The 24490-nt window shown below is 42.0% G+C and overlaps 1 protein-coding gene across 1 annotated transcript in view; it reads left to right on the forward strand.

Moving 5' to 3' along the window:
• Positions 1-965: 965 nt before the first annotated feature.
• LOC135200256 (uncharacterized) overlaps positions 966-24490 on the forward strand; it is a 43660-nt gene continuing 20135 nt past the window's right edge. The window contains 8 exon segments of the mRNA XM_064228728.1: positions 966-1131; positions 1938-2231; positions 3840-4051; positions 10162-10437; positions 10576-10777; positions 11039-12460; positions 12462-12644; positions 19353-20719. Of these exon segments, the coding sequence (XP_064084798.1) occupies positions 1054-1131; positions 1938-2231; positions 3840-4051; positions 10162-10437; positions 10576-10777; positions 11039-12460; positions 12462-12644; positions 19353-20719 (4034 nt within the window). The 5' untranslated portion in view covers positions 966-1053.

The raw sequence follows: 24490 nt of genomic DNA on the forward strand, positions 1-24490 counted from the left end.
AAACAGTCGCCGTTAGCTACTGCAGAATACGTTCAATTTTAATTTCAAAGGTATAATCGTGAAGAACTTTTCCTCCTCTTTCAGAATCACTCATTTTCATTAATATTAACAATACTTTTCATCTTGAAAAGTAACTTCCAAAAAATGTTGTAATCAATGTCTATTCAGTTAGAAGAAAAAGTCACTTTCAGTTAACGCGTTATATCATATTTTGTTGTAGTAAAACAAAAATCACGGAAATATCTTAGAAAATGACTGAGATGCTGCTTGTGGAAAATTGCGAATTTTTAAACGCGGTTTCTGGCGTTATTTGGATTTTTAGAAAAATAGCGATAGACCCTTCGTATTGTGAAGGCCTCAATTGACTTTCGCTTATTTCTTTACCTTTATTTGTTTCGTGTTGATCTGTATATTACTCTCTTTGCTGTCCCTGAAGTCATGCGATTGTCGACCTGGGAAATCCTGAGATCGATCCCAGTAGGAGTGAAACATCCAAGGCTCATTTCTCGAGAAATACACTTTGCCTCTGTTTGCTTAAGTAGCAAACCATGTTCTTAATAGTCAGTCGACAGACTGTGGCTTTTCCCAGACGTTCATTCCGAAGGATAGTGATAACGATAAGAGGGTTTTAAAAAAAAGGTTTTCGTAAATGTTCCGGTCACCCTTTGGCACCTCCCCCAACTCTCTCTCTCTCTCTCTCTCTCTCTCTCTCTCTCTCTCTCTCTCTCTCTCTCTCTCTCTCTCTCTCTCCGTATGCTTGAAAATTAAAATAATAACTTTTCAATAAACCTCGAATAATCGAAAGTTTAGGATTTCATAAACAGAAAAGCTTTTTCTGAGAGCAATAAACACGAATTATCCATTTTGACCCAAAGATAATGTGGCAACTCAAGTCTGTACAGTGTCCACCCAGTGTTATAAAAGAAAGCTGCGGCATTATTTTTTTCTTTGTGGCAGTCGTCTGTAATGCTCAGAAGTGTCAGATGCGTGACCCGTGAATTTGATTCTCGTCAAGGGCTGGAAGATTACCGGAACGTCGCAGATGCCGTCAACATGGTCGGTTCAAAATGGATGAATCTTATTGTCATACTTGCTTTGCTGCTCGTCACGAACGGTCTTTCCACAAGTGAGGTAAATGGGATTTTGTATTTATCTGTGTTACTCAAGATATGTATTATTATACAATAAATGTCAGACTCTTCATACGCCGGACACTGCATGGCGAATCTGTCAATTTTGTCTTTAATTTATGAAGTTTTGAGTTTGCGTCGTAGCTTTTAACTTTGGGAAAACAAAACGCGACTGCACTGGGAACCATTTGTTATCTAGTGACGACACGAAAACTACGTCCAAAAAACCCCAACATTTAGAAATAATAGTATCGTTAATCTTTGCAAAGTTGCGATCGTATTACTGGGTCTTAAATGGGATCATCGTTTGAATGTGTTTAGTCATGCATAACCTTGCATTATGAGTGCCGTTATAAGGGCAACATCTTTTCTTTCAAGTGTCAGGTCTGAAAACTGAAGCGTATTGGTATTTTCAGTGAAAAATTCCAGTTTGAAGATGCTTTCATCATCGAATTGTCAGGGAGAACACTTCTTGGCTTTGACGATCAAAGCTAAGCTTTTGATAACAGAGACTTTAACCTTTCGTGGTTGAAGAGAAGATATGAATGTGTAAAATCAACACTAAGAAAATTTTCGCAACAAACATGATTATAAAGTTAAATGGTTATTTATTTAGTGGTGTAATAAACAAGTTGTTTGACTGGATCATTTTAGTACACCCTTTCTTTACACTGGTATTAAGGGATCTAAGATCTAAATTTGACTTTAGATTATAGTCTTTAATTCAAGAGAATAATTTAGCTTGCTCAACAATCAACTTTTGCCACGAATATGTCAGAATTAACTTATAGGCCTACTACATTTCAGGGCGAGCGACAGAGCACAATTTCCAACGGCACAGATAATGGCATTTCAGATCGCTTCACTTCGGAATTACCTTCGCAAATTTTTCCCAAGAGGAGAAGGAAGTCTTCCCACCAGATTCAGATTCCAAGCCGTGACATGGACATCATCTTGGCAGCATCGAATGAAAAGACAAGAAAAAGAATTTTGCGCCTGGCAGTTTTCGCTGACATGTCCTTAGTGAACCACATTTCTATAATGAATCCTGAAAACCCCCTCGCTGGGACCTACGACTATATTATCACGGGTGTTTCTGCGGTGAGTAGGCCTGTGTCTCCAGTATACTAGAACTCGTTTTTACTTAAATGTTCATAAATGTTTTCGTGAAATGTTAGGGTTTGATATTATAGAACACAGAGGGATGCAAATATTGTCATTTATTTGACTAATTTGCTACTGCAAACAGCTTCAGAGTATTTGATGAATTTTAAGATATATTTTAGTTTCGTAATGAACAAAATTATTGATATGTGTTTTATTCTTGTTATTTTATTCCCTCCCCCGCACCCTAAACCTCTCTTTTATTGATGGGGCACGTACCTATAATGAATCTGAATATTGAAGTAAAATTTTTGGAGACTGTTACTTTTGGTTTTATGTTTTCTGTTTTTTTTTTCTTTTATAATTAGTTTGGGAAAGAAAAGGCTTAAAGTAAGATCATTATACATCATGGCAGACTGTTGTTCATTTCCAAGGCTTTTGAAGACTGAATTTCATTACAAATTGTATTTCCGTTAATAGAGCAGGATGCAGATAAATATTACCAAGCTAACGCCATGCTTCTAACTGTCAACATAGATAGAATTGGAAAAGAAGCCATTTGAAAATATACTTAAAATGACCCTATGTTCATTTATCTTACTGAATGGTAGTTGGTTTAGATTATTCCAGCCTTGCGCCGGTTTGGGCCCTGACCTCAGAGGCTGCTCGTAAGTGTGGTGAGGTATGAATAGAAGTAGGAGACCCTATGTGACCCTAAGGACTCTTCTAGCCAGCGTTAAAAGGCCTTTGAGACGGGCATTCCCCCTCGCCCGCCGGACCCTCCCTTCATGTGGTCCGAGAGAGAGAGAGAAAAAAAGGAAAAAGTCTAACCTTAATTTAAAAGGAATGGAAAGCGCCTTGTCGAGTTTTGGAAAGAGAAAATAAGTTCAGAAAGTAGATATGTTATGAAATGTCTGATTATAAAACGAAGAAACTTCTGGTATCACCACTGCTGCCATAACAGAAGCTTTCAATATTACCAATTGTCAAATTATGTTTGTACTCGAAGTATATTGGTTCTTTCATTTTCAGTTTCGTGTCTATAGAATAACTTGGCTAAAATGGAATATTCTGTGTACCATCATTTTAACATCTATGATAAGGTTGCTGATTGATATAACTGTGACATATTAGGATGATAACGCCGAACTTTAAGGAAAAGAAAAAAAATGGCTCGAGAATACAAGGAATTTTTGGTAGAAAAAAAGCAATATTTTCTGTAATCTTTATTTGAATGGAACTTTTGAAAAACAATTCTGGTTGTAAGTTTTTGTTTGCAAATACTTTTTATCAGTGTTGGAAAGTAATTGTTTTCAAAACGAAAATCAAATAATTTACATTTTGCAAGAGCGCATATTACGCATTACCATATTTTTATGCTAATGTTAGAAGTAGTATCAAATTGTATTTAATGGTCCATTTTTATAATGAACAAACACAAGTTTATTTGCTGAACCATCTTTTGCAGTCCGTCGTCAACTGCTATAGATTCCTAATAACAAGAAAAATACCGCTGAAAGGTAATGAAATCTGAAGAAGGACATCTGACACACTTTTGTCTACAGACGGTTTATGATTTCAACTTTATTTTTCTCTCGATTGCAGATCGAGTCTCTGTTGCAAGAAGCAACGGACAGTGACTTAACCATAGAGATTTCGTTAGTTCATATCGGGGTGTGGTCGGAACTAGCAGAGCAGCCTCTTCGGAAAGATGCAAATGCAGGCGGCACTCTCCTAAATTTTTGTAATTGGGCATCCAGAGCTAATTCTGCCAGGGATACTGCTGGGTATTGGCATCATGCCATGCTGCTGACAAGGTAGGATATTATTTGAGGATGTTTAAAGCTTTTGGAATGTGTGCTAAGTTTATATCTAGATACAGTGCTGTAGTTAGTTGTTACATAAGTTATGCATAGTTCATTTTATTAATGGTCATATATTCAAAATTTCAACCTCTGTATTTACCACCAAGAGCTCATAGCTTTTATACTAAGATAATAAATAAGTAGAAAATTAAAACTGCATTCCTGGCAAGGAAGTAAGTATATAATAGAGCATTTCAGTACAGTGAGTGTAGGTCTATGCCTCATCACTCGTTAAAACTAGTTGTGATTTCGGGCTTCTTTGGGGCATGAGTCTTACTATAGTACTAAGGATTCTCCCGTAACCATGAGACCTTTCTCTTTCTCAAGACAGGACCAGTCCAGCTCTGGTGACCAGACTAAGACATGTAACTAGAGGTATGTCAAAGAAAACTACCAACTTGGGCCTTAGACTGGCAGCAGAAGGTGCTGCAGAAAAAAATTACTAGTCCAGGCATCATTTGTAGTAAAAAATGTACCATACTTTGTACTGGTCAGAGAAAGGAGTCCCCTATCGATTCATGTCTCAGGAGCTTTAGACTGGTTCTTGCTCCACAGGCCTCCCATTTCCAGGCTCAAGAATGGCCTTTGCCAGTACTCAGGATAAACGATTTTGTAGTCTTCTAGAGTTTCTGTGGCAGTAAAGAAACACAGACTTGGTTTTTTCTTCTTTACTTAAAAAATGATATATATATATATATATATATATATATATATATATATATATATATATATATATATAATGGATACAGACACACAACGATCCTTTGGTGGAGAGGTAATAATCTCCTACAGGGCTTGACTTCAACTAACCACACATACTCCCCACTCTCCAAGAGAACATCTTAAATAATCATTGACAATCAACAACAAGTAATATACAAACTCAACTAGTCATAAACGGTCATTTACACCTCTTCCTTAATAACCCACACAACAACGAAATACCTTTATACATAAACTGTCCAATTAAACCCAAACAGTAATTAACAGTTTCAAACAATAATTATACACTCCCCCTGAATTACATTCACATATATTACAAACTCTAGCTCTTCTAACTCTTGTTGAATGTCTTGGAATCGCGTTGCACTCAGCAACAGTGCCTGAATCTTCCTCTTCCCCCTCATCTTCATGAACAGGAAGCTGTATAAGAAGCTCCTCATCCTCAGCATCAGTAGTTTCCTCACTCAATATCAATCCTTGTGAAGAACACGAACGAAGATCTCTAACATGGCGTGGAACTCCATTGACTTCAACAGCTTGTTCTGACAAAACTCTCGTAACCTTGCCTCTTTCAAATTGCATATTGCATCGCATGTTGGATGGTTTTACCCACACCTCATCACCTGCTTTGTAGGGGCCACTCACTGCCACTTTGTTCATTGAGCATGGATCCACTCCTCGGACCCTCACAGGGTAAGAATACAGCATACTGACAGGGGCAGTCGTTGAGTCGCAGTCATCACGAGGCATCAAATTATACAGATATACAGCCTCTGCAATGCTGCAGCCTTTCCTTGCAGCAATGACTTCAACAGTTCGATGGCATCTCTCAGCTATACCATTTCCTGATGGAACATAAGCACATCTAAAATTAAGATGCACGCACCACTTTTTTGCAAAGTCAGCAAATAGTTTGCTGCGAAAAGCAGGGTCATTGTCAGTTAACAGTTCCTCCGGCGCTACTCGTTCATAGAACACTGTCTCAAGTTGCCTGATGATGCTCTCACTGGTCTGAAAATGGAGCCGACGCCAGATGGCAAATCGAGATGGTCCACAATCAATGAGAGTAAGATACGGCCGTCCATCATAGTGAGTAATATCCATGCCAACTCTCTGCCACACACTATCCACTTCCAGACTACCCTTCTGCCACTTCACTGGGGCCGGGTCTATTGACTGGCATGCCTCACAGCATTTGACAACAGCCTGTACTTGCCGCCTGGTAACTCCTGGATGGACTTTCTTCACAAAATAGAGAGTTCTTCTCACACCTGGGTGATCAGCAGCATGATGGATCTCCTTAATGCCATCACTAATGGTAGAGACAACAGAAGCACACACAAGTTTTGCATCTTGGTGACATGAACCAAGGTCCCTCAGCCAGCGCTGAGGTACACGTGTCAAACTGTCAGCTTTATTATTGGCAGAAGACACAAGTGTAATAGACAGCTGGAGGTCACACTCTTCTATCAATGACAAGACTATTCCTAGTCTTCTTCTGATGAGCATTTCACTTGCGGCCTTAGTCTTCAATCTGCTTTTTCCTAAAAGTCCATCTGAAATCCATCTATGCACAGTAGATGAGTCAGTCATTAATTCCACCTTTTGTATCTTCCAAGCCAGTGCAAGATTCAATCCTTTAATGACTGCATCTAGCTCAGCCATATGATGGCAAGAGTCGTCTTTCCGCAGCCAGCTGGCATCTTCCACAACCCTGGAACCATTTACTTCCACTGCAACACCAAGCGCAAGAGAACTAGCATCCACCCAGATCTTGAATTTGTCACTGGTGACATTCCACTGTCCTCTCACAGGGTCATCCTTCTTAACCTTCTCAGAAGTTCCTGCAAACATATTTTGATGTAATCATCATTAATGACGTCGTCCCATCCTTCAGTGACTTTATTGACTCTTCTCTTGATGAATGCTACCGCCACTCGCAGCCATCCACAAACAGGGTAATGGCCTAACAGTCCACCACAGTATGAGAACACTGCTCGCCGAGTCAATTGTCTTGGTGCATCGCCCAGGTCATTGTCCCTTTTCCAAAAAAGACTCTCCTGCTCCCTCCAAACTCTCAGGCCCAATGCTCAAGCCCCTTCAGCAAGTCTTTGGTGTGGCTTACTTACTAGCCCAAAATTTCTAAGATGCTCCTCTACACGGCTGGCCTTAACAATATCTTCATTCACCAAGATGTCATCAATATAAGCTGATGTTCCTTTTCTTACAATTGGGTCCTGAAGGAGAACGCAGTTTAAAACAGATTTCATTACCATCGGAGCAATATTCAAGCCAAACCCCAGTCGAGTCAGGCAATACCTCTGGCCTTTGAAATATACAGTCTGGTATGGCCACAGAGACTCATGGATTCTTATTTGCAGGTAAGCTTTAGCCAAGTCTACTACAGATACATTCACTCCTTGCCTGCGCCACTCACGTAGTTTGTCTGAGCACACATCCGAGTCTGCTGTAAATGCATCAATGTATGTATTCAGTTCTCTGAAGTCCAGTACAGGCCGCACCTTCTTTTTATTTTGCTGTACAACAGCCATGAGGGGAATAATCCCCTTAGCTGGTCCATATTTATTCTCATCATAAGGAAGCAGCCAGCCATCATTCACCCATCTTTGTAGCTCTGATTCATACAGGTCCTTTGCCTCCTGAGGTACAGAATATGCCTTTACTCCATTCTCCAGGACGCCAGGCTCCTTGCCCTCAGACCATTTCCATGTAGCTGTCCAACATTTAATCACAGGATCATAAATTGCACTAAAATCACGCTCATCCACCCCCACCTTCACATCAGCAGCTGCAGAAAAAAAAGAGTGTCTTCCATTCCAAAACGTACACCACCCTGGGTATCGACAGTGACTCCTCCTAGAGCCCTCACACCATCCATGCCGAGAAGAAATTTAAAACCGAGGGGCATTAGAGTAGTTACACATACAGAAATGCTGGCAGTTAGCTCCATTACTGAGCTGCAAGTGCACGACGCCCTATTCCTTCACACACCCATTCTTGCCCACTCACAGTTATCATGCTAACTGCGCACTTGTTCCATGCCTTACAGCATGAGACATGAGCGATGCTTTGAGAACACCCAGTGTCTACTAACACGCAACACTGAAGACCCTCTACACTCAAAACAGTACTTGGCAGCACCTTACTCAGTGGGTTTGGGGAGAGGAGGCTGGCGCTGATGCCTCCTCTCCTTGCTCGTTTCCCGGACAAGCTGACGCAATGTGCCCCATTCCACCACACCGATAGCACTTTACCCTTCTCCGAAATCGACCATTTACTCGGTTGCAAGCAAGACAGTCCCTGGCAAAGTGATTTGGTCCAAGGCATACATGACATTTCTGAACTGTTGTTTCTACCGGCACAGAACCCAAGCTTCCTGTGGTGCCAAAACATGTTTCCACTGAAACAGAAGGAAGGTCATCTTTCAGAACCGCCCGTGCCCGAGCCAAAATCTGTTCCAGATCGAGGGCCTCCATGCGAGACCCGGCTCTCAACAGCTGACGAACTCTCTCTGGTAGTCCAGCTACAAAAGCACATGCAAGAGCTTTTTCAGAAATTCCTCCAAACAGGGATCCGAGTCGACGTAGCTCAGCTAAGTAGACATCCTGGTGCACCTCTCCACTGTGGAACTTCCTACTGACAAACTGTTCATAGGCTACATAGGGATCAACAGCAAACGCAGCTAACAATGCTTCTTTCACCTTGTCAACCTTCTTCCTATCTGCTGTGGGTAACTGTAAGTACACTGCAAAGGCACCACCTGTAAGCCGCAGAGGAATCACACTGGCCACATCATCAACTTTCCGAAGCTTGCAAACCAGCTCCAACTTCTCCAGCCACTCCATAACAGACTGTGTGTTTCTGCCATCATACTCAGGGATCAGTTTCAAGTCGAAGTTACTCTCCATACTGCCTAGATAGCTTGTGGCAGTAAAGAAACACAGACTTGTTTTTTTCTTCTTTACTTAAAAAATGATATATATATATATAATGGATACAGACACACAACGATCCTTTGGTGGAGAGGTAATAATCTCCTACAGGGCTTGACTTCAACTAACCACACATACTCCCCACTCTCCAAGAGAACATCTTAAATAATCATTGACAATCAACAACAAGTAATATACAAACTCAATTAGTCATAAATGGTCATTTACACCTCTTCCTTAATAACCCACAACAACAGAAATACCTTTATACATAAACTGTCCAATTAAACCCAAACAGTAATTAACAGTTTCAAACAATAATTATACAGTTTCCTCATTGTTCTGAAGAAAAACTTTCAACAGGAATCATGGCATTCTCTCCTCTCTGAAGATGACAAATATTCAACAGGAATATCCATCCATACCTTCTCTAGGTGTGCTAGATTATTTTTTGCGCAAACCACCAGGACACTGGAATATTTCCTGACATATAATACTTTTGGAAATCTGTGGGATTTCAACTAGGATGTTACAGACCCAGGTTTAACATAATTCAACCTTGTAGCTCATAAAGGTGATTGTGGCAAAAATTATACTGAAGGGTGTTTATTCCTGACATATTTAGGTATAGTAGTTGGTTTGTTAGGGTATAAGCCAGATCTGACTGAAAAAGTGAGAAAGTTCTCTGAAGTGTGAAGGTCTCCTTTTAGAGACCTGGACTGGATCTAATAATGAACTTTTCTGTGTACCTGCGGACAAGACATGCACTTTAAGATGGAACTTTCAAACTTTGCGAGAAACCTGCTTCCAGGAGACAATGGGAGGGTTTATGAGAAACTTTCAGTTTCCATTTATCATAAATGAAGAGGCAAAAATCATCCCAGAACTAACCAGTTCTCAATGAAAAGACCAAGCCTTGGTAAAAACAACTGGGCATTCCTTTCCTTTAGAGTTTAGACTGTAAAGTAGGATTATAGCCCGGCGCCCTGATGGATTTCTTGTCCTGATTATTTTTAACCTTGGTTTTAAAGGTCCCTTTTCTGTGTTTCGATCGTAGCAGCTCCCTCTTGCCTAAGATGTTATTCATTCATTCAGGGACCATTGGGAACCACGAGTAGCAGATCTTTCTACTTATTCTATAATTGGAGGGTCTAGAAATTCTTGAATGCATGAATAGGCTATGTAATAGAAATGAGTGTGTAATGATAAGTTCTGATTGAATTAAAAATATTTCTTAGGACACGAAAAAGCCCTGTTTCTGAAAGTAAGGGTGAGAGAGTGTATCTGATAAGGGAAGTTATCTGTATGTGAGTTTTTATGTGATAGATTAATACATGAAATAAGAAAAAAGAAATGTTCCTAAACAAGTTTCCATTCTGTTTGCAGGAAAGAAGTTTTCAGCATAACAGCAGAGACCATAGGCACAACATTCTTGGGCGGTGCCTGTTTTCCTGGAAAGGCTTGCTCCTTGGTGGAAGCACATTCCTTCCAGGCAGTTCATATAGCTGCCCATGAAATTGCTCATTCCTTGGGTGTTCCTCATGATGGGAGAGAGGGAGCCGTGAGTTGTCCTTCATCTGGTTATATTATGGGAGAGGCTATCACTGAAGAGAGTCTGACATGGTCTAACTGCTCAAGGAGAGCATTCAGACAAATTTTATTGTGAGTATTGTGTCTATACTCTGCAGTTTGTTGTCTGGAAAAGTGCCATAAACATTTGGAAGAACAACTGAAAAAAATATTTTGAACAAATAGGAGGAAATTTGGAGTTAGGGGATGAATCCATTACTTACTTTACAGAGAGCACCAGTGTTTGGAGACTAATGACCAGGGAATCGGTACCATTTCTGTAAATCGTATGGCTGATGGAATGCAGACTGAGCCTGCTAGGTTTCCTGAGCTGGACCATAACCTTGGGGGACTCCCAGGTCAACGATATCCAGCTGATGCACAGTGCCAGCTAGCATTTGGCCAAGATTACAAAGCCATTCCATCAAAAACAGTAAGTTTGATTTACTACACACTATGCCTTATTTTTTTTTATAAACTTTTGAAAAACTCAGCATTGTAACTAAAGATAGAAATAAACGGTACAAGAGTTATGATTTTTAGTAGGTAAATGTTCCATGTAGAGTGTGTATTAGTAAATAATTACTTAAACATTTATAAGTACTCTGAAAAGAACATGTATGTGTGTAATTTTTTAAATGTCCACCTTTGGGACTATATAATATGAGTCATTGGCTATTCATTTCTTTTACAGAATGTGTGCCATTATCTGACATGTTCAAATGGTGTGATCACCCAAGGGGCACACCCTGCTCTTCCAGGAACTTCATGTGGGGAGAATCTAGTTTGCAGCGGTGGTAGTTGTTCTGGTATGTTAACTCCTACTGCACCCCCAGCTCCTGAAGTACCGCCAACTATTTCCCCATGGCCACCTACTGGGTTACCATCTCCTCCTACAAACATACCTTCTCCCCCTCCTAATGTACCATCACCTCCTGGTTCTGTCCCATGGCCACCTACAAATGTACCATCGCCTCCTGGTTCTGTACCATGGCCACCTACAAATGTACCATCGCCTCCTGGTTCTGTACCATGGCCACCTACAAATGTACCATCGCCTCCTGGTTCTGTTCCATGGCCACCTACAAATGTACCATCACCTCCTGGATCTATACCATGGCCACCTACAAATGTACCATCACCTCCTGGCTCTGTGCCCTGGCCACCTACAAATGTGCCATCACCTCCTGGTTCTATACCATGGCCACCTACAAATGTGCCATCACCTCCTGGTTCTGTACCATGGCCACCTACAAATGTGCCATCACCTCCTGGTTCTACACCATGGCCACCTACAAATGTGCCATCACCTCCTGGTTCTGTACCATGGCCACCTACAAATGTGCCATCACCTCCTGGTTCTACACCATGGCCACCTACAAATGTGCCATCACCTCCTGGTTCTATACCATGGCCACCTACACATGTGCCATCACCTCCTGGTTCTATACCATGGCCACCTACAAATGTACCATCGCCTCCTGGTTCTGTACCATCACCTCCTGGTTCTATACCATGGCCACCTACAAATGTACCATCGCCTCCTGGTTCTGTACCATCACCTCCTGGTTCTATACCATGGCCACCTACAAATGTACCATCGCCTCCTGGTTCTGTACCATCACCTCCTGGTTCTGTACCATGGCCACCTACACATGTGCCATCACCTCCTGGTTCTATACCATGGCCACCTACAAATGTACCATCACCTCCTGGTTCTGTACCATGGCCACCTACACATGTGCCATCACCTCCTGGTTCTATACCATGGCCACCTACAAATGTGCCATCACCTCCTGGTACTGTACCGTCACCTCCTGGTTCTATACCATGGCCACCTGCAAATATACCAATACCACCTGGTACTATACCATCGCCGCCAACTAATATACCATGGCCACCTGCAAATGTACCATCACCTCCTGAAACTCGGCCACCACCACCCACAAATCTTCCATGGCCTCCAACAAACTTACCATCCCCTCCCGGTGGTTCACCATCTCCACCATCAATTATACCCTGGCCATTTCCACCTATAAATTTACCCTCCCCACCTGGAAGTAACATACCATCACTTTTCCCTCCAAATATATTTCCAGGTCTATTCAACTCCATCTCTTGGCCATCCTATTCCACCTTACCTCAGTGGTCCCAAAAGTAATGCCGTATGGCCATCCACTCAGTCAAGTACTGGTGCCAATAGTAGTCCTCATCCAGGAACTAATGTGCCAGTTGCAACACCCGAAGCAAATCTGGCTGCTTTCAGTGATCTCTTCTCAGGTTCTTTCCTCTTGAACTTAGTAAGTAATTGATGATTATTATCATTATTATTATGTTGAATAAAATGGCAGAATTAAGGAAATTGATCTTATATAATTATCTTTTATATTTTTCAGATTACTCTCTTATCAGCTCAGCAATACTTCTTAATAACTGGCCAATATTCATATTCAAAGAAATCTAAATAATGCCGGATGGGATGTTTTTTATTTAAAACAGGATTTTTCTGTCATAAACTGGTATACTGGTATATACTGGTATCAACAGTATATTGGAATACAGGGGTGTCAGATCTCAGGTCAAGGTCAAGCAGGGGTTGTTGTCAGTGGTAGTATTCCATAAGCGAGGTCAATGTCAGGCCGGGGTCGTCTCTGGTGTTCAGCTGGTGTTATTGCTAGTGTAGCTGACTTATCATGACGTTTCGACCTTCTTGTAGGTCATCTTCTTGACTGGTCAGCATTAGAAGTGAAGAGGTGGTTTCTGCATGCCAGTGTATTTATAGCTGAATTATGATAGGTCGAGTCGGTCTTGAGCAAAGTCATGGGTCCCATGCTGATAATCACAGGGATTCAGTCATGCAAGTGCTCGATTAGTGTGCCCGGGAATGAAAGTCTGGAAACCTGCCTGTGGAAGGAGTCCTATCATCCTGCGGGCACTCCTGAATATCTGGCACTGTTGGGGGGTTGTTCGCTACTGATCTCTGGGTGGCAGTAGGGAGGAGTAATGTTTCTTGAGTAATATTCATGTTAGGTCTCTCCTTTCCTATATGGAGGGCTTCCATGAGGCACAAACGTTAGGGATCAGAAGTTTAGTCGATAATCGATATTAGGTATAATTTCGCTCCTTTTTGTTCTTGTGTTATGAGCAGTCCTAGCGTGATTATAAATAGCTCTTTCTTTGGCATGGCAGGAGATTCACTTGGAGAATAGAATATTGGTCATGCCGATGTGTTGCTGAGGTATCCTCAGACGGAGCACATGCATTGGTAAACTACATTGTCTTCAAAGAATACTGTAGAGGGGCTGCTGGGCTGTTCCTCATCACCAAGAAACCAATCTTCTTTGCTTTATAATAGATGACGAAATTAATTTTCTTGTCTTGATTGTGGGAGTGACATTTCCCTCGATGATGCTCTTGAAGGTTCCTTCCTCCTCCTTATACCTCTGGTGGAAGTGCTCTTCATAGAGAAGCTTGGTGGGCTCTGGGACGTCAGGGCGGGGTTCCTGGAGGTACCAATCTTTGATGTTCTTTACTATCACAGCATCGACAGTACAATTAGTGAGTCCATTATTGACAAGGACCTGAGCCACACTTTCTGGTTTGCTATGCATGTTTTACCAGGAGGAGCAGAATGCAAGGACCCTCTGGTAGAGCACTTAGACTTCTCAGGGCACTCGCTCTCTCCGTTCATGCACATACCTAGGTTCGTCAGCTGCATGTACACCTTCGCGCAGCATTGGGTGTCTTGCTGTTTGACAAGGACATTGAGGAAGGGGAGGCAGTAGTCTTGTCAGTGTTCTATTGTCAAGGGAAGGCAGCTGTGATCGTGGGACGCAAGTTGCAGCTGGTTTGTCTCGTTCTGGGCGTCGGCACTGACTACCAGGACGAGATATGGCAGTTGTGACTTGAATTCCATGATCACAGCTGCCTTTCCTTTATAACAGAACTCTGCAGAGACCACCGCCTCCCTTTCCTCGACATTCTTGTCAAACAGCAAGACACCTGATTCTGCATGGTGTATGCGAAGCCGACGAACCTGGGTATGTGCATGAATGGAGAGAGCAAGTTCCCTGAGAGGTATAAGTGCTCCACCATCAGCACCTTTGTCCAGAGGTCCCTTTCACACTGCTCCTCCTGGTATGACATCTGCAGTGAATTAGAATGCTCTGCTCAGGTCCTTGTCAACAACGGATACACTAATTGTGTTGTCGATGCTGTGACAACAAAGAACGTCAAGACCCCATCAAGCTTTTCTACAAAGGGCACTTCCACCAGAGGTACAAGGAGGACAACAAAGCTCTCAAGACCATTATTGAGGGAAATATCACTCCCACTAGTAAGACCAGAAAATCAATTTGGTCATCTATTATAGAATATCGAAAACAAGCAGCTTGGTGATGAGGAACAATCCAGCACCCCCCTGCAGGATCCCTTCAATGAGACGAAAGTGATCTACCAATACACGTGCCTTGTTTGAGGATGCCTCAGCAAATACATCGGCTGACCATCATGCGGTTCTACAAGTGAATCTCCTACCATGGCCAAGAAGGAGCCAGTTATAATCATGCCAGCACTGCTCACATCACAAGAATAAAAAGGAGCAATATCACACTCAATGTCGTGATTGTTGACCAGACAACTGATCCCCGATGTCTGTGCCTCCGGGAAGCCCTCCATATAGAAAAGGAGAAACTATTCTCCTTCCTACCACCGCCCGGAGATCAGAAGCGAATGGCCCCCCACAATGCCACATATTCAGGGGTGCCCACAGGACAATAGGACTCCTGCTACAGGCAGGACTCCAGACATACATTCCCAGGCACACTACTTGAATCCTACACAGCTGTATTCCTGTGATCATCAGCTTAGGATCCCCTACTTCACCCAAGACTGACTCGACTTATCAGAATTCAGTTCTAGGTCTGAGCTGCTATAAATACTGGCATGGAGACATCACCTCTTCACTTCTACTGCTGACCAGCCAAGAAGATGACCTATGAGAAGGTCGAAACGTCACAATAAGCCAGCTACACCACCAATAACACCTGTTAATATCGGTATACCAGTATACCAGGTTATGACAGCAAAATCCTGTTTTAGATAAAATACGTCACATTCAGTATTATTTACATTTCCCCAATGTGAATATTGGTTAGTTATTAAAAAGTATTACTGACCCAGATAAGAGAGTAAATAAGAAAAATAGAAAAGATAATATATAATATCAATTCGCTTAATTCTGCCTTTTTCTTGAACAGAATTTTTTTTAAAAGAGGCTCTTCCAAAATATCATTATTATTCTGTTGAATAAAATGACAATATTCAGCTAATTAAACTTATATATTACCTTTTCTTACTTGCATCTCAGTCTAAGCGATACTTGTGAATAATTGGCCAATATTCATATTGGGAGAAATCTAAATAATGCTGAATGTGATCTTTTTTTAGAACAGGATTTTACAGTCAATATTGGTATTATCAGCATGTTGGTATACAGGAATGGCGGATTTCAGGTCCAGGTCAAGTAGGGACTGTCGCCAGTGTTGGTATTATTCCATAAGTGAGGTCAGTGTCAGGACAGTGTCGTCTCTGGTGTTCATCTGGTATTATTGCTAGTGTAGCTGGCTTATCACAATGTTTCAGCCTTCCCATAGGTCATCTTGTCTGTTCTGTAGAAGTGAAGAGATGGTGTCTACATGCCGGTATTTATAGCAGCTCGAATTCTAGAGTTGATTTCTGATCGGTTGAGCTGGTCTTGGGCGAAGTTGGGATCTCGTGTTGATGGTCGCAGGGATGCAGCCGTGTGAGTGCTCAGGTAGTGTGTCTGGGAATGAATGTCTGGATTCCTGCCTGGCATTGTCAGGGGGTCGTTCAGTGCTGACCTTTGAGTGGCTGTAAGGAGGAGAAAAGTTTCTTGAGTAATATTCAAGTTAGGTTTCTCCTTTCCTATATGGAGGACTTACAGGAGGTGCAGACATTGGGGGTCAGTACCTTGGTTGATAACCTCGATATTAGGTATAATATCGCTCCTTCTTTATACTTGTGTTATGGGCAGTCTTGGCATGATTATAAATGGCTCCTTGGGCGTGGCAGGAGATTTATTTGGAGAATCACATGGTGGTCATGCCAATGTATTTTCCGAGGCATCCTTGGACGGGGCACGTGCATCAGTAGGCCACGTTTAGATTCTTCAAGGGATCCTGCAGGGGGCCCACTGCAGTGTTCCTTATCACCAAGCTAATCGTCTTCTTCATTTTAGAATATATGATCAAATTAATTTTCTTATCCTGATTGGTGGTGCATGACATCTCTCTCGATGATGGTCTTGAGGGCTTCCTCCTCCTCCTTATACCTTAGGAGGAAGTGCCCTTTGTAAAAAGCTTGATGGGCTCTTGGACATCAGGTCGGGGCTTCTGGAGGTACCAATCTTTAACATTCTTCGCTATCACAACATCAACAGCACGATGTCCTTTGTGTCCTTTGTCAACAAGGACCTAGGCCACACGTTCTAATTCGCTATGCGTGTCATAACAGAAAGAGCAGTTTGAAAGGGCCCTCCTGACAAAGGCACTGATGGTGGAGCTCTTATACATCTCAAGGAACTCACTCTCTCTGTTCATGCACATACACAGGTTGATCATCTTCAGTGCACCTTCATACAGAATCAGGTGTCTTGTTGCTCGACAAAGACATCGAGGAAGGAGAGGTGGCGGTCTTGGCAGTATTCTATTGTAAAGGAAAGGAAGCTGTGATCATGGAATGCACGTTGCAGCTGCTCTGTCTCATTCTGGGAGTTGGTGCCGATGAAGATGTCATCAATGTATCACACATACATCCTTGGTTTACTGGAATTCTGGAAGACTCTATCTTCAATGGTGCCCATGTAAAAATTGGCGAAGAGGATTCCATAACCACAGCTGCTTTTCCTTTAAAATAGAACACTGCCAAGACTGCCGCCTCCCTTTCCTCTATGTCTTTGTCGAGCTGCAAGACACCTGATTCTGCAAAGGTGTACACGAAGCCAATGAATCTGGGAATGTACATCAAAGGAGAGAGCGAGTGCCCTGAGAGGTATAAATGCTCTACCATCAGCACCTTTGTCAGGAGTGCCCTTTCGCACTGCTCTTCCTGGTACGACATGCACAATGAATTAGAACATACAGCCCAGGTCCTCGTCGCCAACGTACACACTAATCATGCTGTTGATGCTGTGATAGTGAAGAATGTCGAAGATTGGTAATTCCAGAAACCCTGGCCTGACATCCCAGAGCCCATCAAGCTTTATACACAAGGCACTTCCACCAGAGGTATAAGGAGGACGAGCAAGCCCTCAAGACCATCATCAAGGGAAATGTTACCCCTAAAAGTTGGGATAAGAAAATTAATTTCATCATATTTTATAAAATGAGCAGCCTGGTGATAAGGAAAACCCCAGTGGGCCCCCTGCAGTATCCCTTGAAGAAGTCAAATGTGGTCTACCAATACACATGCCCCATCTGAGGATGCCTCAGCAAATACATCGGCATCCGATTCTCCAAGCAAATGTGGCCCAAGAGGGGCCATTTATAATCATGCCAGGACTGCCCATAACACAAGAATAAAAAGGAGTGATATTATACCTAATATCAAAATTATCAACCAAACTACTGATCTTCAACGTCTGCGACTCCTGGAAACGGAGAAACCTAACTTGAATATTACTCAAGAAATGTTTCTCCTCCATACCACCACCCGAAGATCAGCAGCAAACGAGCCCCCAACACTGCCAGATAATCAGGAGCACCAGCAGGATGATAGGACTTCTGCCATAGGCAGGCATCCAGACATTCATTCTCAGACACACTACTTGAGCACTTGCATAGCTGAATCCCTGCAACCATAAACGTGAGATCCTGGCTTCGCCCAAGACTAGCCACTATCTCTTCACTTCTACTGCTGACCAGCCAAGAAGATGACCTATGAGAAGGTCGAAACGTCGCGAGAAGCCAGCTACACCAACAATACCAGCTGAACACCAGGGACGACCCCACCCTGACACTGACCTCACTTATGGAATAATACCAACACTATAATAACAACCCTTGCTTGACCTGGACCTGAGATCCGTCATTTCTGTATACCAATATACTGATAATACCAGTATTGACAGCAAAATCCTGTTCTAAATAAAAGATCACATTCAGCATTATTTAGATTTCTCACAATATGAATATTGGCCAATCTATTAAGAAGTACAGCTGAGCCAGAGAAGCGAGTAATAAGAAAAATAGAAAAGGTAATATATAGGATTAATTTTATGAATTCTGCCATTTTATTCAACAGAATTTGTTTGAAGGAGGGTCTTCTTCCAAATATTATTATCATTATTAAGGTGCTCAACTACGAAACCTAATTAACGATTCTGAGTTAGTTCCTATCCACACTAGTTAATCGTAATGTAATTTTCGTTGTGTGTTGCGTGCAAAGGAAAATTTCATCTTTTTTTTTCCTCATACTTTTTACATCTTTGTATATTGGGGGTTTTCCTTAGAATATGGTACCAGACATCTGCCATTCTTTCAAAGAAAAATATTAAAACACCTTCAAGCACATTTATCTTATGTGTATGTTTGCAAGTATCCATCTATCTAAACCATGTGTCCATACAAAGGATTCCACATCTGATTAACCGAAGTCTATATCTAATGTCTAATGGTTTAATGATTGATCCATATTCATTTTAAATATTTGGAATGGTTTGCTTTCCTCAGTAATTCAAAAGTTGTTTAATTTGTCCCATGTGGCAGACACCGGTAAGTTTTAGTCAACTTATATATTTTGGTGGAGCTTATCTTTGTTTGGGTATATATTTTTATTTCAGTTTTGGATAGTTTGAATATTTTAATTACACATTAGTGGGAATGTTAACTAGAATGGCAATAGAACCAGCATTATTTTGTAGTTTAAGATGATGACCAGTCCAATTAAAATCATAGGTAAAAAACTGAAATTCTTGTTATCTCTTTCAGATAACACAAATTCCTCCCGGATTACGCTGCGTCTTTTTACCCTTGTTCCTTCATCCATTCTTTGGCTGTCCAAGAACAAATAATGGATTTAATTACTTGATGCTACAGGCAGTTTATGAAGCACAAGCCCTGAACCAAGCCTACCTGTTTTCCACACCTGTGCCTAATTTAACAAGCGCTATATCAAATGTTTCAGAAAAAGGATCAGATAGTGTGGCTGGGATGATTTCAAGTAAGGCCTATGAGAATATGATCAAGGGAAGCACATTCGAGTCATCAGGATTGTGGACACCCACCGATACCGAACACCAGAAACACCCAGTGCGTGATACCGGAGAAAACCCATCAGGGAATGCAAAGCCTTCGCAACAGGTCACTCATGAAAAGTCTAATGTTTGGTATCATGATGATCACTTGCAAGCTTCAAGTTCTGACAAGGCTTTGAATTACTTGAAGGATTTACCGAACATGGTTTCTTCTGAAGATATTCAGACTCCACTCTCACGGGAAGATGACGATCACAAAGGTCACTTAAACACAACTGGTATAATCAGTCATTCTTCTCAGAACAGAAGCAGACCAGAGATGACCAAGTACCACACACCACAGGAGGAGGCTGGTATTGAATATCTTCCATTGAATAATGAAAACGACATTGAAGTGAGATCAGAAAAAGATGAAGTTAGTGAAAGAAATGCAACTTCATTGTTGATAAGAAAGCAAATACAGATTCCTGATCAAACAACTGCTAAGGGAAACAACATACAGACACCATTTACAAATACTAGTATTAATGATGAGTTTTCAGGCATTTCTCAACACACTACGACTGGTAATGGAACACTTAGTAATGATAACCAGTTGCTAAATGATCTACAAAGATTTTTGTACAACTTGGGCTTTAGTGATACTGTAACAAACCAGACTCAAACTTCCAAAGATAAAGCCAGCCAAACCATGATTGCTAACAGGATGATAGAGCTTTTAAGGGCAAACCTTCATGAAACAAATTTATTGAATAAGACTTTGAATTTTACACAGACTTATCGTGACATGAACCAGATCATGGATCAGAATGTTCTCAGAAGAAGGCTTAGCCCTAGTTTTCCAAGGCTAAACAAAGATTTTATCACTTCTCCAAACACAAGTCTTGTAGAAAACATTTTGGATGACGGCGCTATTTTCTCCATGAAAGATAGCTCTGACCTACAGTTTAAACACCCAAACCTTTATCCTCTTCAGTTACATAGAAATCCCCCAACTGAAGAATTAATGGAAATGAATACTGATGGGTCTACGGCTAATGAGACAGCAAACCAAAATGTGAATAACACTGCCTCGTGGAACAATGCCACAGATAGTGGAAGGTAAGTTCAGTTACAGATAAATTTCCCAGAAATCGGAAAAGGTGAAAAAAATATGTTTTCCCAAACAGAACTTGTAATCTTCATGTCAGTGGCCCATGCAGGTGTATAGACTCTTCCCTGCTGGTGTTAGCTTAGAGTTTCAAGGATCCATCGTAATTCAAAATAGATCAAAGCTAGGCAACTGTAGGACCTAGGTACATGCTGTACTATTTTTTCCTGATTTTTGACAGAAAGGCATATTTCGCCCATTGTCTTTTTATGAATTTTCTGATTCGTATTTATTCATCGCCGATGTCATTGTCATGACTTAGGTTTTCTTCTCTCGTGCTTAAACATCTATAGAGTTCTCTTCACACTTTCTGTCTGGCCTTCCAACTGGATGAGGTCCTGCTACTTCTGACTGACTTCTTTTCAGTTATTTCTTTGAGAACCCAGGTAGTTTCATGTCTCTGAACACCACACTTTCTGGCTAATTATTCATCCATATTATCTTTTCCAAAATCTCCCTCAACTAATGAATCTTGACATTTTATTGAGACTTGTCAGAATCTCTTCCATTTTATTTCTAAGTGGGTATATTGGTTCAGTGTAGAAAGCCATAGATCCTAACTGCAAATCATAGTTTTTTTTAAAATGTTTTGATTAAGATATCTGCATTTATAAGGAGTCAGCAACATTTTTCTAGCTTATCCTGAATGTTCCCATTCTTTTCCTCACTGGCCTCTATAAGTTCTTCACAACCCAATTTAGCTGTAACAGTATTTTAGCCTCTCTAAGCCCTTAGACATAGCATCCGGTTAATTTGTCTCTTCTTAAATATTATTTTTAATTTAGCAATCCTTATTGCCAGCTTGGATACCATCTGTTAAATTTGACATACATATTGAACTCAACGTTGTCCTGTAGATCTACATGGACACTCTCCTCTCAAAATGCTTTCATTTTAGTTTCCCAAATCTAAGTTTAGCTTAGTTTTATTTTCAATCTTCTTTTTATCCACTTCACTCTCATTCCTGGAGCCCAATAACAATGTTGACTGAATTCGGTGTCAGCTTAGAGTACTGCATTTTCTGTAATATAGAATTCAAAGCCTGTGCCTATCTCTCTAAGATAATGATACACATTTTGTCCTAAAAAGTCAATGTCGTTTTTGCAGAGACAAACAGATAGTATTTTGAATTCTTAATAAGGTAATGAGTTAAATTTCAAACACATGCATATTTTTCCTACTTGTTTTAGCTGTGAAAATGCCACTGGAATCTAACTAATTTAAGAGTACTGTTTAAATTTGCTTGTGAACACACAACGCTATATTACAGGAGCCATACAGAATGTTTGTTAGAAACTAACTATGAAATACTTGCTTGGATACAGTTATCTTTTTGTAAAATATGATGCAAAATGCAGAAAACAATGAAAACATCTTTATCACCATTTGGAGATAGGTGGTGATGTCTTGCAGATGAAAACAGACGATTGCAGCATGGGAGAAATTATATCCCGAGTCGAAGTTTTCTTATTCAATACAGCTGGGTAAATATTTACAGGCTTGGCAGGGCGTGCAACTCTGGCAAAGAGCAGCAGGAAGAGTGCACATGCGCATGTGCAGAGTGCAGACAGTGCGACACATGTGAGTTCTTTTACAACAGACAATATTCAGTAATACATGGAATGCATATGCATTAATCCATACCTCCCCTCCCCATTTTCCATTCAAAGAGGTATTTTGAATGTACTAAGCAACTTACATACGATGGGTTTCTCAAGTATGAATGTACGAAGCAAGTTGCGTAAGTGGCACATATGGGCTTTGTACATTATGTAGGCCTGTTTAATCTTGGAGACCTGCAAGGGGCTTGGGAGGGAATTGACGACTTTTCCATGTCTGGGCTAGGGGTCACAGGGAGATTAGAGTTGGGTACTTGGGCGGAGCCGGGCACTGGATATAGGAAGTGACGGTTCTGACGTAGCACTCCACCATTTGGAAGGCATATCTCATACTTGCGTGATCATATTACACCTATGACAATCCCAACTTTGTCCCATGTTGGCCCACTTTCAGCCTGGGCAGGGGCCAGGTGTGGGCATCATAGTTGCGCTGCACCTGAGCAGTTCTGGCCGCAGCTTGGCGGTCATAGTCATGGGCCTTTTCTTGCCAATCTTCCATGAACGACTGAGGATGGGTGGGCACACGTATGTTTCCTGTGGGGCCCGTTTTGAGCATTAGGTGCTTGACAGCCTTGCCAGTGGCCTTGGCATGTCCATTAGACTATGGGTAGTGTGGCGACGCGCGTATGCAGTGTACTTATACCTCAACGCTCTGTGAAGTCAGTGAATTCTTTGCAGGTAAACTGAGGTCCTCCATTGGTGCGTAGGCTCAATGAAGCACCCACCTCTCTGAAGTAGCGACAGAAGTGCCTCATGGTCGAGGAGGCAGCAGTGTCGCCCTTGCAAGGGACAACCACAGGCCAGCCAGAGAGGTGGTCAGGCACTAGAAGAAAGGACTTCCTAGCTACCTGGAAGAAGTCCGCCGATACCGACTCGAAGAGCCTCGATGGATGATCATCGCTGCAGAGAGGCTCCTTTTTGTTGGCTGGGATGTAGGAACTGGCACGGCTTGCAGGCAGTGATGGTGTTGGTGATGTCTGAGTCTATCCCTGGCCAGACAACAGTTTGTCACGCCTGATGTTTGGTAACCGTGACACCTCTGTGACTGTCATGGAGTTTGGCGAGTGTGTGGCAATGTATAGCTGTAGGAACCAGTATTCTTGTCCTGTAAAGCACGAGGATGCTGTCAGTAGAGAGGGCTTCTTGCAACTTCCAGTACAGTAATAAGGATGCGTGTAGGTCATACCAATTTGTGGGGAACCTGGAACTGATGTAACCACAAAGGCAAACGTAGGTGGGGTCAGCCTGTGCTGCTATCGTCGTCGAAGATGAGAATATCATCGACAACCTTGATGTACTTCTTCGTGCCTTGGAGAGCTATGTCACCACAATAAAAATAAGCATTTCCAGTGGCAGCAAAGCCTATACCTAGGCAATGCTGGAAGCACCCGTAAGGCGTAATAAAAGTGGTGAGGCAGCAGTCCTCCTCTGCTAGCTCCATCTGACAGTAGCTGTGTAGAGTGTCCGCAGTGGTGAAGAACTTGGTGGTGGAGTCGATAGTGAGGACAGCAGCTAAAGGTGTGGGCAAAGGGTGGGCTGGATGGGAGACTTGTATGTTCAACTTGGTGAGATCCACCATGATGCGAACTCCTTTGGTCAAAGGGACGACTACTAGCGGGTGGCACTGTTCCGATAGCTCATCTGCACGAGGCTTAATGATTCCCTGCTGAACCATGGAGTCTAGTTCATTCTTGACAGGTTCGTGGAAAGTGTAGGGGATCTGCTGTAGTGTGTGGATGGCGAATGGGACCTCGTCCTCCTTAAGGCGAATTTTCATGGAAAGGCCTGCCATTGGCCTCAGTGGAGCTGCTTTAAGGTCTTCCTTAGACATGAGCACGTCCTGGAAGGTTTGTAAGAAATATTCTTGGGCCTCAGCAGAGGTCATGTAACCATGGAGGGGTAGCTCCTTACACCAGATAATGTGGGTGACCTGTAGAATGGGCCGAGGAAAGCCTGGCAGATGATGGCCAACTCCTTGCAGAGTGCATAGGACAGGAGTGGCATCTGGGCTCCTTCGTGTACTTGAATTGTGATGAGGCAGGACCACTTGGCCAAGGACAGGGTGGCCTTAAAGGTACATAAAGCCAGTGTCATCTTTGACCC

Source organism: Macrobrachium nipponense, chromosome 26 (assembly GCF_015104395.2).
Source record: "Macrobrachium nipponense isolate FS-2020 chromosome 26, ASM1510439v2, whole genome shotgun sequence".
In the NCBI taxonomy this organism is placed as follows: Eukaryota; Metazoa; Arthropoda; class Malacostraca; order Decapoda; family Palaemonidae; genus Macrobrachium; species Macrobrachium nipponense.